At 36.4% G+C, this 17,963-nt stretch overlaps 1 protein-coding gene across 1 annotated transcript; it reads right to left on the reverse strand.

Moving 5' to 3' along the window:
- Positions 1-5,549: 5,549 nt before the first annotated feature.
- LOC127958210 (threonine--tRNA ligase 1, cytoplasmic) lies at positions 5,550-17,212 on the reverse strand. Its single transcript, XM_052556993.1, has 19 exons — positions 17,044-17,212; positions 16,638-16,703; positions 16,114-16,304; positions 15,871-15,994; positions 15,535-15,656; positions 14,723-14,840; positions 14,540-14,604; positions 14,165-14,243; positions 13,854-14,000; positions 9,420-9,518; positions 8,958-9,124; positions 8,642-8,804; positions 7,645-7,782; positions 7,433-7,510; positions 7,239-7,339; positions 6,934-7,038; positions 6,770-6,842; positions 6,575-6,689; positions 5,550-6,061 (listed from the first exon to the last, which is right to left on the reverse strand). The coding sequence occupies exons 1-19, from the start codon at positions 17,098-17,100 to the stop codon at positions 5,913-5,915; spliced, it is 2,157 nt and encodes a 718-aa protein (XP_052412953.1). The 5' UTR covers positions 17,101-17,212; the 3' UTR covers positions 5,550-5,912.
- Between the last annotated feature and the right edge of the window lie 751 nt (positions 17,213-17,963).

The following is a 17,963-nucleotide window of genomic DNA, read 5'->3' on the forward strand; positions in this document are numbered from 1 at the left end:
TGTTTTTACTGTAATTCTGATCAAATAAATGCAGGCTTGGTATAGGTATACACAACTTTGTTTATCTTACAAAGCCATAACTTTTGATATGTACAGTAAAATAAGACATGTTGATTCCAGAAACAGAACAGCAATAACTCAGTTTTTAATCTCATTGGCATATGTGTGTCTAAAATCATTATTAGAGATTTACCTGTCAGTCAAAGAACTCTTCTGAAAATGATAGTATAGTCCACACACAAAAAAGGAATATTCTGTCATCAATCACTCACCCTCACCCTCAAAAGTTTTTTTTTTTTTTTTTTTTTTTTTTGCTGCTGCTGCTGCTGAACACATGTACAAGCACACGCACACACAAAAAGACATTTGTAAGAATGTGGGTAAACACATAGTCTCTGACCCCCCCCTGACTTTCAGAGTATTTTTTCCCATACTATGGAAGTCAATGGGAACCAGCAAGGGTACCCACATTCTTACAAATATCTTCTTTTATGTTCAGTAACTTAGGTAAACTTGAGTAAATGATGACAGTATGTTTATTTTGGGGGTAAACTATCCCTTTAAAATGCAGCACAGGCCTTAAACATTTTGTCAGTCCAAACACTTTTCTTTGACAGATGACTTAACTGACTGAGAGATAGATGACAGTAATTTGTGTGAATGAGCACAAGCCTGAAGCTCCAGCCATTCATAAGCCACAAGCAACTCTGTATGTAAGTAAGAGGCAAATTTCTGCTTTTAGATGAACTCTTTCTGCATACATTTGAGAAAAGTGCCAGTTTAGAAATTTATGTATATATTATTTTCTTTTTTGGCATAGTGGCCCTTTAGTATAGTCAACAAGTGAGTGTCAACAGAAGAAGCATTTCACATCCCTCCTCCCTTTATTTTACATGTGGGAAAATGTGCAACACAAAACTCTCGGTCGCTCAATGCTGCCTTAATCACCAATCCAAATAGCGCCCTGATCTCACCACAGCTTAATATAAAACATCAGCAACACTATGAAGAACACATGTCTCTTTTCTCTATTCATTATGAGGAAGGTGTTAGCACTAGCATGGGGTACTCACTAATTGGCCACCAAATGATCATTATGTGGCATGTTGTGTGGAGGAGGTTTTGGAGGCTTGTTGCTGAGCACCTGGGGTGTTTTCTGATTGGAGGTTTTCTTGACAGATGATTTATTCATGTCATGTCATTGGTCAGACCTCTGTAGCCACAAGGCACAAATTAAGGGGGAAGTTTCCAAAATGCCCAGGCCACGGGCTACAAAGACTGGGCTCATTTACACAGTAAGTCTTTAACAGTGTAAGGGGTCAGGCCATTCATTTGGTTCGTTTTTTAGTAATTCACAGCAGAAGACAATGTAACATTCTGGTAGAGCTAAAACCTTATAACTAAAATGTACAAGCTGTTTCCTTTTATGAAATAAATCAGAAAACATGAATTGAAGCTACACTGAAAACATATATAGCTCTTTGCAAGGCCAGTTCCCTTGCAGTTATATATGTGCAATTTATGATGTGGTGCGCCTGAGAGCAAATATTTGGTTTCACTGTGTTCTATCTAGGGTTAAACCCATATTATGAACTTCAAAGTTGAAAAGTGCTTGCACATGCGCGGAGTGTGACGCTCCCCTCTACAGCCATGCTGCCTGTGTAAAGCAGTTTGCTTAATTTACATCGGGTCATCCGCAGAGGTCATACTTGTGATTTTGCAGGAAGGCTTTGCTTGAGGTCACAAACAATCTTTCCAGATGTGCCAGAATGTCATCAAAGATGCATAAGCAGAACCATGCGATTTTGAGACATTATGATATTAAAGATGGCAGTTTGGTTTCCCATGCAAAAACCTCATGGGTAACTCACCATCATTTAGGGATTTGTTCACATCCATAGTTGTTGATGTGAGAAATGGAGAAGTGTTTATTAGTTAGAATTAAATTAATTAATAAAATAGAATGAATTAATAAATAAACAATTACTAAATAAACTGCAAGACCACATGGAAAACAAGAAATGCTTTTGGCAACATTTAATAATGTTAATTTTATGAGCATTAGTTAACACATAATGAACAAAAATCTTTTGCACTATTCATTAAACTATTAAAGTCACTCTGCTGCTCAAAAGGTTGCATTTATTTGATCTAACACACAGCAAAAACCGTAATATCATGAAGTATTTTTACAATCTAAAATAATTTTTTTCTATTTTAATATATTTTAAAATGCAGTTTGTGTGTGTGTGTGTGTGTGTGTGTGTGTGTGTGTGTGTGTGTGTGTGTGTGTGTTTGTTTTTCTATTCTGGTGGGGACTTAAACCTGAACACACACAGACTCATGGGGACTCGTGTCACAGTGGGGACCAAAATCAAGGTCCCCATGGGTAAACAAGCTAATAAAGGACACAGAATGAAGTTTCTTGAAAATCTAAAAATGCAGAAAGTTTCCTGTGAGGGTTAGGTTTAGGGCTAAAGTTGGTGTAGGGCGATAGAAAATACGGTCTGTACAGTATAAAAACCATTTCGCCTATGGAGAGTTCCCACAAGGATAGCTGACCAAACATGTGTGTGTGTGTGTTTTAGCATCATTATATCTTTAGTGTTACATGACCCTTCAGAAATATTTCTGATATTTATCTTAAAAGCATTTATCCTAATTATTATATATTTTAGATTCTCCAATCATGGAGTATTTGCACATCTCTGTAGTTTCTCTCCAGAGGTTAGCTGATGAGCCATGTCTCTGTTCATGTGCTGCAGGCTCTTGATCCAGAACACCGAACTCATGCAGCCCTCATTGTCCTCTTACGCTGAGTTTTTTGTGTGCAGAAGAAGCTCAGTTTGTTTAGCTTAATGGAGCATTTACTCCGCATGGCCAGGTGCCCGATGAAACATATGGAAGATGGAAGATTCTTGGAGTGGCTCTCTGCTATATATCACTTGGGGCCAGGGTTCAACTGAAGTGAAGATTAGACTCTTTGACTTGGGTCTATTTTTCTTGCATTGTGGCGTTTGTTATCTTACGGAGTAGCACCACAGTGTGGATGTCAGAGTTATAACATCAAGTGACTTATTTTCTGCACACAAACAGCCAAAAATATACTGAAATCGTGTAACATACTGAGATACATATATAATTCTTACATATTACCTTACATATTCCTGCATTAAAATGTATATATAGAATACACTCCATTGATTCATTTTAATTTTTATTCACTTCAAAATACAGTAAAATGATTTCAAAACTTGAAAACAGTGTGGAATGCACGGACATTTTGGAATAAAATTTTTTTATAAGCTTTGTGTAAGCCATGGATATAAATCAAATAAACAATTGAAGCACCTGAGAATTAGAACTCTGCACTTATCCGTGATCCCATGGTTCAATTTGTTATACATGTGTGCAAAAGAAAATATGTATTGTGCTGTTTGCAGTTGTATTTGAGGTAGAGATGTTATCATCCCTGCAAACATGATAAAAACAAAGCATACTGAGTTTTTGGAGCACTGTGCAAGACAAACATTTCAAAAGCATTAATGTGTATCGTACCAAAAAGCAACAATAACAAAAAAGCAAAAACATGCAAACAGCAATAGCATTCTTTTCTCAAAGTCAGCATTAAATAGCACAGTGAAGCATCCTGTTGTTCACAGCCGAGGAAACATTACATGAGCTGAGGTCATTAAAACTCAATGCTGCTACATTATCTGGTGGAACTATGATCCAAACCTGACATCCACCAATAAAACATTAATGACATGAGAATATCCTGCTGAGATCATGAAAAAGATGAACTTGTATCCTTGTGGCTAGTTACAAAGTGCCAAAATCCCCTGACTTCACTGTTATATAACCAAAAAGAAAAAGCAGACGCGACTTCTTCTTGGTATTTGATGTTTATCCACATTGTGATGAGATGCTGCTCCTCTGCTGGAAGGAGTTTTTCACCTCTATTGTTGAGGTTATTATATCATTCAGTCCAAATCGTATGGAGGCCATAGCTTGGAAGAGCTGGGCTTGAAATTCAGTCTCTGGCTTAGCTTTCTCCTGTAATTGCTTCTCTTTTAGAGTGAGTTCACTTCCTTCAGGTATCTAAATAAGTTAAATATTATTATTTTATTATTATTTTTCCATTTATTTATGTAATATATGATTTTATTCAAAGTACAGGTGAAAATGATAAAGTAGAACAACTGAGGACATGATTCATGATTCAGTATAGCCCTGTACTATACTGCCATCACATGGCAGACTAAATTGGTGGTTTTTTGTTTTGTTTTGACTTTTAGACTTTACAATTATTTATTTATTTTTCCATGCTGGAATAATATACAAAGTAAATAAATGATATATAGAAAATTATAATTATATATATATATATATAGAGAGAGAGAGAGAGAGAGAGAGAGAGAGAGAGAGAGAGAGAGGAAAAACAGTATTCTTACTTCAGCAGACACTCTTTGCAGCCATATTTTCTCTTCTTCTGTAAACTCCATCGCAGAACTAGAACCAGTAAATAATTTCTCAATGAATAATAGCAAACTATTATTAATAAAAAATAAATAAATAAATAAACTGTTCTTGAAAGAGGTTAGACATTGCATGGAAGGTAAACTTTAATGTAGCCTGTTTTGACGGCCTGTCGGGTCTATGAGCTTCCATCGAAATCATAAGGAGTGGCCCAAAACTGCTTAGACACTATAAATTACACTTATTGTCTGCATCAGACAAACATCGTATCAAATGTCAATTATATTAAAGAAAAACAGCACAGCGTTTTTTCAAGCAAGCAAGATTTAACTGTGCATAAACGAAAGTGAAATTAAGAGTCTACTCGTTTTTCTTTACAATAATGTAGTTTGTCGGGAAAAATATTACATTTCAAATTAAAAACAGATTGATTCTTTTGCCCTATAGCCACTCATAAGATCGGCAAGAATCTAGTTAACTTATGCATATCCTGACTTTATACAGGGTCAGCTTATGTACAGTATCGACGATACTAGTAATAATGTAAAGTACTCTTTCCCAAACATATATACACAAAATGAATTTGCCTTACCTTTCATAAATAAAAATAATAATAAATCCTTATTTTTGATAAAGGAGCGTTTAATAGATCAGTGAACAGAAAAATAAAAAATAAAAAAGTCTATTTGCGAATAAACATCACGTGAACGTAAGCTTTCGGTCGAAACGCCCGAATGCAGAAGTACACGATGGGAAAACATATATACTTTTAATAAAGTTAAAATAAGCTATAATATATCCAAAAAAATCTTAAAACATTTAAGTCTGCTTGTCGTTTACTACTCGCTCGTTTATCCGGTTAGACGTACAAACTGCAAGCAGACGATTTCTCCTAAATCACTTGCACAACGCAAGCGAAAGTGAAACTAACATTGGGCTTAAACACGTAAACAACTACGTCTACTTCAACAAAGTGTTCTGCGCCACTATTTATGTTGATTATAAATTTTCCAACAATAACAGCTTTCAGCATTGGAAGTCGTTATAGCAAAAGTGAGACATAAAAAGAATGGAAAGATATACCGTTTTATTTCATCCCCAACAACATCAGATAAGCTACCAGACTTAATTGTCATTTTCACCCATTCTCATATATTGATAGAAAAGACCCTTTGTAATAACAAAGTATAATGGATTTCTGACAAATAAAATTCCCAGGGTTTTTAAAAGCAAAGTATTACTGATAAATCATCTCTTCAGACTTTTGGACAATTGAATGAGAAGTTAAATAATGCCACTGATTTAAAACCTGAGCCCGTGAACCACACTGATCCGGCTGAGAAATTATGGATCATAAATGCAGAATAGCAGCACGCTGCTGCCCAGTAGCATCTGAGCATATGAAGGAAGACTTGGAAGGATGTTTAGGAAGTTCAGAATTCCTCTTCTGCGTTACGGCTTCTTGAGGCCTTCAGCTCCTTGAGTCGCTCCATGCAGTCCATCAGACTCCTCTCTCCATGCACCTTGTTGTCACGAGTCCTAACATTTACCGTGTCACTGCTCTTCTCCTTCTCACCCACCACTGTCATTGAATCAACCATAAAAGTTAGGATCACAACTAATTTGTTAACATTTGTCAATTGAAACAAATGCAAATGGAATTTTAATTGAAGCTACTGAGAAGCAATAATGATTTGCTTGTGCTGTTTACGACTTTACGAAACAAGACAATTATCCACTTTATTTTGCAACGTAGAAGCATGCCGTTTTCTTTGAATGTGCAAGACTATTCATTAGCTGCTCTAGGTAAATAATTAGAAGAATAAAGTGCGGTAAAACTGTAATACTATTTGCTTTAAAAAAAGTGTGCATATGATTATGATAATTTTAATAATATGAAATACCACTTTGCAATATAAAGCAGTATTACAGTTACATTAACTTTTTTGTACAGGTAAAATAACTGTAAGCCTTGCTCATTTAAATTACAATATAAACATAAAAATAAAACGAATAATTTACAGTAGCAAAAGAAGATTTTTAAATGATCTATCAAAATGTTTTTCTAATTTAAACATTATTCTGGATCGCTCACCTAAAATGAAATTGTACTGAGCCAACTGAGCGTTCCTGATCTTCTTGTTCAGGGTGCAGCCTGGGTCCAGATCCACATCCGTCATCAACCCTCCCCTGTGGAACTCCTGCTGTACCTGAGATTGACAAGGGATAGTTTTTGATAATGTTTGTGCTGGAATCAGAGCTTGCATGGGAAATAGCAAGCAGAACGTACTCTCTGCGCGTACTCATCACAAGTGGGTCCTACAGGAACCACCATCACCTGACGTGGGGACAGCCACAGTGGCCTGTGGGAAACAAAAGCCGGAGAATTTAGAATGCGAACATATGGTGTGTGACTAAACACTATAGTGTGAGAGTCCCCTTGCTAAGCCGTACCACTTTCCCCCATAGTTTTCAGTCAGGATGGCGATCATGCGTTCCACTGAACCCAGAATCGCTCTGTGGATGATCACAGGTCTCTTCTTGTCATCGCCATCATGGCTGAAGAAAGACAAAGTTTGAGTTACAAAGTCAGCGACTTGCACAGTTCAAAATCCAGCAGGGGTGTAGTAATCAAATAGAACCACAAAATGTCACTGTTGTGCAGGGAACAGAAATGTATCTGGATGTACTCTCAGGTTTTCACTTTTTCTTGTTATTTTACTCCGGAAAACAAGTAATGTTTACTCGAGTAAACATACCTCACAAATGTAAGATTGAAGCGAATAGGCAACTGGAAGTCCAGCTGAATGGTGGCACATTGGTGATACCTGCCAATGGCATCCTTTATCTGAATATCAATCTGAATAAAAAAAATAAAATAAAAATACTTGAGTGTAAAGTCATTTCCTAAATTCACATATTTTTATACTAGGCTTTATTTATTCAGCTGCACCTTTGGTCCATAGAAAGCTCCATCACCAGGATTCAGAACCCATTTCTCTCCAAAATCATTCAGGCTGTTCTCCAGTTGCTAAAACAATTAACAGGGGCTTAATGAACTCACACTAGATAAGATATGCATGATTTAATTCTTACCAACCCAAACTTTTGAACAGTACTATATGTGCATTTATTTTCCTATGTTCTTTTTGTGTTAAATTTTACCTTCTCGGCCTGGTCCCACACCTCAGGTTCTCCTAGGAACTTCTCTGGCCTGGTGGAAAGGTTCAGTTTAAAGGTGAAGCCAAACACCTCATACACTGTGCGTAGGAAGTCCAGACAACCCTTTATCTCAGACTCAATCTATTAGATAGGAAATGGAGGTAAGATGAGGAGAATAATGACCTCTTAAATACAATTCAAACAAACAAATCATCAATAGGCTTGTTAATCGAAAATAGCCCTTTAACACACATTTCCATGGCTTAAAGAGCATAACCCAACACAATTACATGTACAACAGATATGGTAAAAAGGTAAACCTAAATAGCAAGTAGTGCTGCACGATTAATGAAATGTGATTGTCATGTGCATTTTGTCAGTAAACCCGGTTCTGTAATCAGCAGTAAATCATCATCACGTGCTTTCAGATGGAGCAGCATATACTACACAGAGCCATAGTTCACTGGCAAGTTACACCAAAAAAAAACAAAAAAAAACAAATGCAGACATTTTATTGCGCGATTATAAATCTAAGAAATCGTTTGCGATAATGACAGCTGTTTGCGTAGCTTCACATACAACATATTTCATAGTATTCTAAGCAGTGATAAAGGCATTGCATTGTAAATATACTTCCTTTTAATGAAATTTATAATAATAATAATAATAATAATAATAATAATAATAACTCAGATAAACCATATATGTTCATAATCGTGTTTATTAGTCATGTTGAATCAATAAAAGCAGTTAAATCTTCTGTTTATCCAGCTACCGCTACAGGCATTTCCTGTGTTTCTTCTTCTGGGAATATTTGGAGTTTCTGACCTCTGGCCTTTGGACTGAGATTTACTACTGATCACAGAACCGTGCTTCACTGAAAGATACGCACAAAAATCGCAGCTTCTGTCGAATTGCGATTTCAAGTACATTTCGATTAATTGTGCAGCCCTTACAGCAAGTCACACAAAGAAGCATAATTTATTCCAAAGTAACTTGCCTGGTCCATAGAGCAGAAGATGTGCGCATCATCTTGTTGGAAACGTCTGACTCTGGTCAGGCCAGTGAGAGCTCCAGACAACTCATTACGGTGCAAGACCCCAAAATCAGCCAACCGCAGAGGCAGTTCCCTCCAAGAGCGCGGCCGGTGGTCAAACATCAGACTGCCAAATAAGGAACAGGTTTACATAAAGAAAAATCCTGCAAAAAATGATTCCCCTTGCTTAAGTTTTTGCATTCGGGAAACTGCCAATCCCGGTAACAATTAACAACTCCTTCAAAACTTCTATTGCAGTGAATACAGAAAGATTTAGTACCAGTGTCCAGGGCAGTTCATGGGCTTGAGAGCAAAGATCTCCTTCTCCACCTCAAAGGAGAACATGTTTTCGCTGTAGTGCTGCCAGTGTCCTGAAGTCTGCCATAGTTTGCTGTTGTAGATGTTCGGTGTGACCACTTCCTGGAATCCCCTCTTTCTGTATTCACTCTACACAATAACATTTAGAAGAATGCAACAAAAACGGTCTGTGAAAATGCATAAATATTCAAGTGGTTGGCTCACAATCATTAATGGGGTCCTTGAAGTGGACCAACCCATCCATAACATGGTCTACTGAACCGTGACATCCATAAAATGCAATTTAGCATATCCTAATAGACCTCTGCAAACCCTGCTCTACATCTCACCCTTGTTTTGTCAGCTATTGTAATTTCTTAAATGGATGAAATAAGCTCTGTAGTAACAAAATGAACTATGAATTCAAAATATGGGGATTACTCACTCTAATAAACTCGATCAGCGTATTATAGATGTAGGCTCCTTTAGGCAGAAAGAAACAGCTACCTGGACTCAGGTCATGAAAGAAAAACAAGTCTTGCTCCTGGAAAGACAAAAGCGGGGAGAGAGAGAGAGAGAGAGAGAGAGAGAGAGAGAGAGAGAGAGAGTAAAACATTAAAGGTGAGAGAAACAATTATTATACAAGTCAGAAATCTAAACAAGAATACAGGAGGATACAAAGGAAAAGAATGAGAAGTTCAGATGAGCAACAAGAGAGACAAAAAATAGGACAAATGGCTGATTATGCTCTTTCTTTTGTTGTGACAAAGTGTTCCCTGTGCACCCATCAGCATGCCCCTGAACAGATGGCACATTAATGAGACAGACATCTGCATTCTTTATGGACACAGTCCCTGTTCTCTCTCCACCCAGCACACCTATCCGACCGATATGTCTTCAGTCACCACAGAATGGAGACTCCCTACACAGTGCATCAAATGAGATGCTGGCTGAGTCATTATCACATCGAAATGTCCAAATGTTCTCCAGCGTGAGCAGTTTTGTCCCCCAAATGTTCAGTTTAGAGTTTCTCTTTTGTATTCATTTTCTAATTTTTCACTTCCAGTTGTGCTGTTGCGTTTACATGTTGCTGTTGGATTTGCTGGACAGTCTGAATTATTCCGGGGTATTGGTTTGTTTGAACTCAGAGGCAGTGTCAGCCACATTAAAAAAGTTAAAAGTTTAAGTCATTTGTGGATTAATGCGTATTGGAGATGCGAACCGTTTAAAACGATTTGGTTCGATTTGGTGAACTGGTTCAAAAAGATCCGGTTACATCGAATGATTCATCCGCGAACCGGATATCAAAAACGGCTTTGTTTTGAACTGTCTTACAACAGACACGGAAGAGAAGAAAATGCTGAATAAAGTCGTAGTTTTTGCTAGTTTTGGACAAAACTGTATTTTCGGTGCTTCAAAAAATTCTTACTGACCCTGTGATGTCACATGGACTACTTTGATGATGTTTTTCTTACCTTTCTGGACAGGGACAGTAAACCGTGCACACAGTTTCAATGGAGGGACTGAGAGCTCTCGGACTAAATCTAAAATATCTTAAACTGTGTTCCAAAGATGAACGGAGGTCTTACGGGTTTGGAACGACATGAGGGTGAGTTATTATTGACATAATTTTGCAAATTGGTCGAACTAACCCTTTAACAAATAGAAATACTCAGAATAACAACATATCTGAATAACAAAAAAGCTTAAGAAAAGTTAAACAATACATTTGTTTGGTAAGAAAAGCCCAGCTAGTAAAAGCCGTACAGGTGTATGTAAAAATAACACTTTAACTAATGTAGGTAAGAACAAATTAAATAAATGGCCATTGCATTCATAAGATCAACACAATCGTGTGTGATTTGCTATAAGGCAGCAGCGCTGTACACACGCGTCTGTCTCTGGTTCAGTCCCAGCCAAAGCATGAATGAAGATTTGAATGGACATGATGCCTCTGAAGTTAGTGATAATGTCAGTTCATTTCTATATAACTTTATAGAGCCTAATTATAAATGTATAATGTTTTTATTAAATTGTAATCACGTTCAATACAAATTCAGTCCCATTAAACATATTTTATACATGACACCCATGTCTGGCTGTTGCCCGAAGAGATGGTTTTATAATGTTTAATACATTTGGCTAGTTTTAGCCTTACCCTGGAGATGGTTCACCCACCGCCTATGACCTCGCTTTAGTTTCATATGGATTACATAATCAGAGAATATTCATTTTCTATTTCAATTTGTTAAAAAGTCTTAAAGAGTTTGTGATGTTTTGTTTATTTTGTAAAAGCACAATGTTTTGTTGCTATTGTCAGTGTACACAAATAAAAGTAGGCCCTTTTTAGACTTGATTGATTTTTGTCTTATCTGTATCTGAGCATTTATTGTTTCTCTGTGAATCGGGAAAAACTGAAAGTGAACGCGCTGGTGCACAGAGGGTTAGAGACGCTGAATTAAAATGTTATCTTTAGACATTAAATTTAAATTTCAAATTCAATACTGATTTTAGAACTGTTTAAATTATTTACAGTATGTAACGCAAGTACTTTATAAGTAACTGTAATTATATTACCTAAAAATTAGCAGTATTCCCTTACTTTATTTTTTCAGTGGATAAGTAATTTAATGATAGTAATGCATTAAGGCTGATTTATACTTCTGCGTCGGACCTATGCCGTAGGCTACATGTAGACGCACTCCCTTCTACTGTAGTCTGATGTGCACCTCTCCAAAAATCTAACAGTGCGTCAATTCTACACAGACAGCAAGCGCTGTGATCGGTCTGCAAGAATCCCTTCCTCCGTATATACTTTAGTTTTGTGTGTGTTCACGTGCACTTTAATATATTTTAATGTTACACCTTCTTATATAAAATAAAACAAAGCAAAGAAGTGTCTTATCATTTATTATACTACATAGAATTATACATCACTAGCTGTCCGCAACAAACAATGTTGATCTGACGTGGTACAAGTCCTGTGAAGATGGAAATAATGGCATCTACTCTTGTTCCGATGTTGTCTCCCTTTGTAGTTTTAAATAATGATTTAATATTTATTTGTCGCCATCACGGCTATAATGCTTCTCAGATGAGCCGCTTGTTCTTCAGCTTTTGTTGTGGTACTGCAGGTTACACCATCAAAATGCCGCAGGACACTGCAGACTAGTGGTTTGCATGAGTACTGCACATTGACACAGGCAACGACACACAAGTATAAATGAAAACTGACGCATAGCCTACGGCGTGAAGGCTACAGCGTAGGTCTGATGCAGAAGTATAAATCAGCCTTTACACCCAACACTGGACATTACCAATCAAAAGTTGGTGGTCAGTAAAGAATACTGGTCGACCGATATATCGCCAAGGCCCAAGGATATTTTTCAAATATCGGCATTAAGGTGCAGTCACACTAGTCTTTAAACGTGCAAAATTATTTCGGACGCCGTTGCGAATATGGGCGGGAGCAAGATAAAATGGTCTCTCCTCAATTATCACATGGATTGATATGTGCTTGTACTGTGTCTCTTGCAACGGCGTCGAAAGCGTCTTATTATATTGTACTCTCTGTATTTCTCTCTCCGTATAAATATATACTTACACCCTAAGCAATAAAAAATTATTGAAAGGTCCTCATTCAAATGTGCCATCTGTTCCTGTTTCCAATGACACTGCGAACCATGCAGCTTCTTTGTTTATTTTATTTTTATAATCTTTTAAATATATATAATAAAAATATATATATAAAATAGGACAGCTAAAGTTATATAGCAAATCCTTCATTTTTGAATTTTTGTAACGTTACAGAGAGGTCACGCAGTGACGTATCGATCTTCTACTTGTCCCACAGCTTCACGTGATGCGAATTCGCAGGTCAGAGTTCACCAAACTTGAACTTTGGAACGCAGCAAAATGCGAACTTTTTCACATGAGCTTGCGTTTCCGGTCTGATGCATTCGCATGCGTATGAATGGAAGTCGATAGAATGAAAAGTGCAGTGTGACCGCCCCATAAGTCGATAAGTTTTTCTGCTTGGCCGATGTGTTCGAGACTTTTTTTTGAAGTTGCGCCGGACTTTTACTTTTATGCTTTAAACTCATGATTTCAAATTATACTGCACTTCATGCATTTGCCCACTGTCATATTCAAGTCATTTTCACTGTGTCATGTATGTAAAATGAGTGTTACCAATGCTTTATTTGAAAAAAAAAAAATTATTTCCAATGCACACAAACTTCCAAGAATACTGAGTGTCCTGTTGGTTACAGTGGTTACCTCCTTTTTAATTATATTTTTATAAAATAATTATTTGTGAAAAATACTTTGTCGTCTAAAGTATGTTTATTTTACACATTTACTTTTAATCCATTGTCAAATGATTTCAAATTTCTCAAATATTAATGATTAAAATATATAAACATATATCGGCTTTATATTGGCTATCGCCCCCCTACTTTCAAAGATATCAGCATCAGCTGTCAAATAACCAAAATAGGTCGACCACTAGTAAAGACTGTAGTGTGTGAAAGACTTTTTTATTATATTATCTTTTTTATTTATGTGTCAGTACTGTGCGCCATTAGTAGATTTAACTCCTGTCATGAAAGTATTTTAATATTGTATGATTTACATAATCCATAAACAAGGATTACCACTGATGCGCCATTTTGCGTATTCTTGGGGGCCACTGTATGAATACATTTTCCTCATGTTTTTATGATGTGCTGCCACATGCATATTTTATGTACATTACTGGCTCATCTGTAAACAGTACCTGCATTTACAGTAACATGGTTTATAGTAGAAATCCATTACATATTTCAGATGATTACATATGATCACATTTGCATGTCAATTTTCACACATCTGCACATACCCTTCCTAGTTTGCGATGATCCCTGTTCTTGGCTTCTTCCTGGAATTTTTCCCATTCTTTCAGCATCTTAGGATCGGGGAAAGAGATGCCATAGATCCTTTGGAGGCTCTCCATGTCAGCCTTGCCCTCCCAATATGTAGAAGAATTCTGTGATGTACATCACATGCATCATTTGGGATTATTCATCATGCTGTAGACATAATATGCCTAATGTACAATTTAGGATAATATGAGAGAGGAATGTGGAATGGAGTTTTAACATAGTTAGTTTAAATTATTGCAAAAATGAAGGAAAGGGCTGAATTGTGCACCTTGTGGATCTTCAATGCCTTGATCTTTCCTGTATGTCTTACATGAGGCCCTCTGCACAGATCAATCAAAGGTCCACACCTACAGAACCAACAGTAAAATGTGTAAATAAGGTATAATTACATCATATATAAACTACCAATAAATTAATCTGACCAAAAACACAGTGAAAACTGTAATATTGTGAAATATTATTAAGACTCAAAACTGTTTTCTATTTAAATGTATTTTAACATGTTGTTTATTCCTGTGCTGGCAGAACTTTCAGCAGTAATTACTCCAGTCTTCAGAGCTGCTGCTCAAGAAATATGTCTTTATGTATGAAATAAATAATAGTAATCTCTTCGAAAACGTATGTTTTTGCGACCAACATATACCTGTAAACTGTAGTTGTTGGGGTGGTAACCTTTTCATTTAGGATCCTGCACTTGAACTTGTTGTACTAGAAGAAAGAGAGAAGCAGATTTCACTGGTCTGACTGAACTTCAAGACACTCGAATGTTATGTGTTTATTCATAGCATGAGCTTATATTTCTCACTCTTAGAAAGGAAGCACCTACCTTGAACATCTCCAACAGAGTCTCCTTCTTTACCTCCAGCCTCTCAAAGGGCTGTTTCTCTTTGATGATCTTCTTACACAAGCTCTCCAAACAGGGAAGATCATTACTCGATACGCCTCTGAGAACCGGCAGGGGAGGAAGGGAGAGGATAGAGAAAGAAAAGTACACAAGGTGCACCGGTTTCATAAAAAAAAATAAAAAAATAAAAAAACTTTTCTTAAATAAAAGCTAGTGCAGAGAATTACAAAAACAATCTCACAAATGTCACCAGTTAAAGAAACTTAAGTCTTCCAGCAGTTATCTTCTACAACAAAGAAGAACAGCTACTCTGGACCAGACAGAGCCACGCTAACAAATAAGGCAGAGCTTGACAGTGATATTATCAAAATTAATACATTTGCATATATTAGCTTTCAACAAATAAACTACAGCATTTATTATGCTCCTTCCAGCTTATATAAAGCCACTGCACTGATCCTGGTAAAATAAAAGGTCATGTAATTGTTAAAAAGGAATGAAAACTCCTGAACAAAAATACGAAATGTTGTATTTCTTGACCAGCTACTTAGCATAATTTCTAACCACAGATAAATTAACGGGACTTTCAAGCTCTAACTGACAGTTCTAAACAACAGATGGTAAACAGACACAATAATAACTTGCATTAGCATGGATGACAACAGTCCTGAAAAGCATATTATAATCTGTAGCCTGTAGTTTGCCCTGGAATACTACAGTTCTGTGGATGAACAACCCAAATCTTTTTAATTAAAAATAAATAAATAAATAAACAGAGAACATATCTGACTTACTCATTTTCAAGAAACATATCATAGTAAAAGCCATTCTCAATGGGCGGTCCATAACAAAGGCATCCTCCATAGACTCGCTCCATGGCCTCTCCCATTATATGGGCACTAGAGTGCCAATACACCTTAAGAAAGAAGGTTTTTTTTTTTTTTTTTAAATAATATGTAAATATATATTCTTTCAATCATCTATTAAAATAAAATAATTAAAACAATAATATATAAATTTTCTCTGTGCACTACTTCATATGTGGCGGGGCCACCGCTATTGTGGACTAGCATTCATTAAAATAAATAACGCAAATGCTAACTTGAGAAAAAAAAAAAAACTAAACTTACTGCTTGTGCCTCTTCATCATCAAATTTGAGAAAAACCAGACTGCAGTCTTCCTCTAAGGGCCTGTCTAGATCCCATACCCCATTGTTCACTTTGGAGATCACAGTATTATCAGCAAGGCCTTGGCTGTTAAGTAAAACACATTATAATGTCATACAATATGATTACAAGTTGTTGCTTAAATGGAAACCATAATGCAGTCAAGCAACACATTAAGAAAACTCTTTTTTTTTGGTGTCACTAACCTGATGCCACAGGCAACCTGGTAAGGTGTAGTCTTCCAGGATTCCCCATCTACTACTTTTCCATCGGGCAGTGTGATCTTGATGGGCTTGCTGTCTTTTTCTGCTTTCTCAGACAGCAGGGCGTCATGTTCTGCCTTCAGCTTGTTATAAATGGACAGACGCTCATCGATGTATTGTGGAAGAGGATTCAACTAGAGATTGAAAAAGAGAGACAGAACTCATATTTTTATGACATAAGCACTATCCATTGCTTCAAGAGTCCTTCAAAAAGTGCATGTATCATAAATAATAACAGCAGTTATACTGTCTTTACAGTTATGAACCAAAGCAAGCCCATAATTTAAACTACATCATTTAAATCAGTGCACAACTGCATACACAATATGCACAATACTATCCACACGCTTAACAATGCATTTATTAGTTTATAAAGAGATCAGAATCTTTGAAGTATATTGTGGAATAGGTGCAAAAACATTGCAATATCCTACACAACATATCAACAGAATAATACCAGCACAAACCTCGGTCTTGCCACCTGCATCTCCACCAGCATTCTTGGTTTTCTTTTTCCCTCCATCTTTACTATTCTGAAAGAAAGGGTGCGACGTTCATTGGTAATTTTTTTTTTTTTTAACTGTCAATTATTTGTTCATGTCAACAAAGAAAATAGTTCAAACTTGTCACTCCATCCGCTGTAAAGTGATACAGAAACAACCTGACTACAAACCTATAAATAAACAGAGCATATTAAATATCTATATTGCACAGCCGTGAAACAAATAACGAAAACAACGTGTTTCAAAGCTCCCCAAAACTATAAATAATAATAAAAAGGCATTAAAGGTTTTGACAGCAACATGCTATGACTGTCTCAGAGGACTTCTTCACTAGTTAACTTAGTCAGATAACTGCATGCACATATGATACCTTCTTCTCGTCCATTTTCAGATCCTTCATCTGTTCGGTAACGCTCTCATTCGCCATAATTAAGTTACACAAAAATATCACAAGCACGAACAAGTAACACGATACAACAACTGACAGATTTGTACATTCAGGACACCGGCACACGCGTTTCCCGGATATTGAGGGGAGAAAATGCTGATGCAATAATGTGATGAATTTGGAATGTTAACCGTGATTGGTGATTCGCTGTGATTGACGTAAGTATAAACCAATAATCAGGCAGAATATTTATTTTTGGCGCAGAAAGATGATGCAACGCGAACGACACACTGTAAAAGGTAAGGCTTTTTTTTTTTTTTTTTTTTTTTTACTGTATATACATCTGTAATTTTATTGCTAATTATAGTATAATTTGAAATTTTAGTCAAGTTAACAACATGGAGCTTTCTTCGGCATTTTTTTTACCCATGTCTGTTGGCTTTGCCCTCAAACGGGTCCAATTCGAGAAGCAATGCATTCTAGTGGCACCTAGTGGGCTTAAATGGAAAGCGCAGCTATTAATAATAATATAATATGACACAGAGGTATAGAAACAACACCTTAGAGAGTACTTATACAAAAAGCATTTGTTACATCGAGTATTTATAGCGAACCTTCTGGGTACGACACATTTTTTACCTCTAACTACTACTTCTAGACTTCTAGCTTCGAGTATTATTCATAAGCAAGGCTGAAAACTGAACTGAAAGTCCTTGTGGACTGGAAAGAATATATTTTATCAAATAGAAGTAGAGGTGTTTGTGGAACTGAAAAAAGGTCATTAATAAAACAAAGCGTTTTGTTTAGGATCAGGATTTACTGGAACATTAAAATTCTTATTCACTTTTTTTTATTTCTCCCGTTTACACTAAAGTGGGTGCAAAGTTAAGTTTGCAGTTGCA

Source organism: Carassius gibelio, chromosome B5 (assembly GCF_023724105.1).
Source record: "Carassius gibelio isolate Cgi1373 ecotype wild population from Czech Republic chromosome B5, carGib1.2-hapl.c, whole genome shotgun sequence".
NCBI classification, from domain to species: domain Eukaryota; kingdom Metazoa; phylum Chordata; class Actinopteri; order Cypriniformes; family Cyprinidae; genus Carassius; species Carassius gibelio.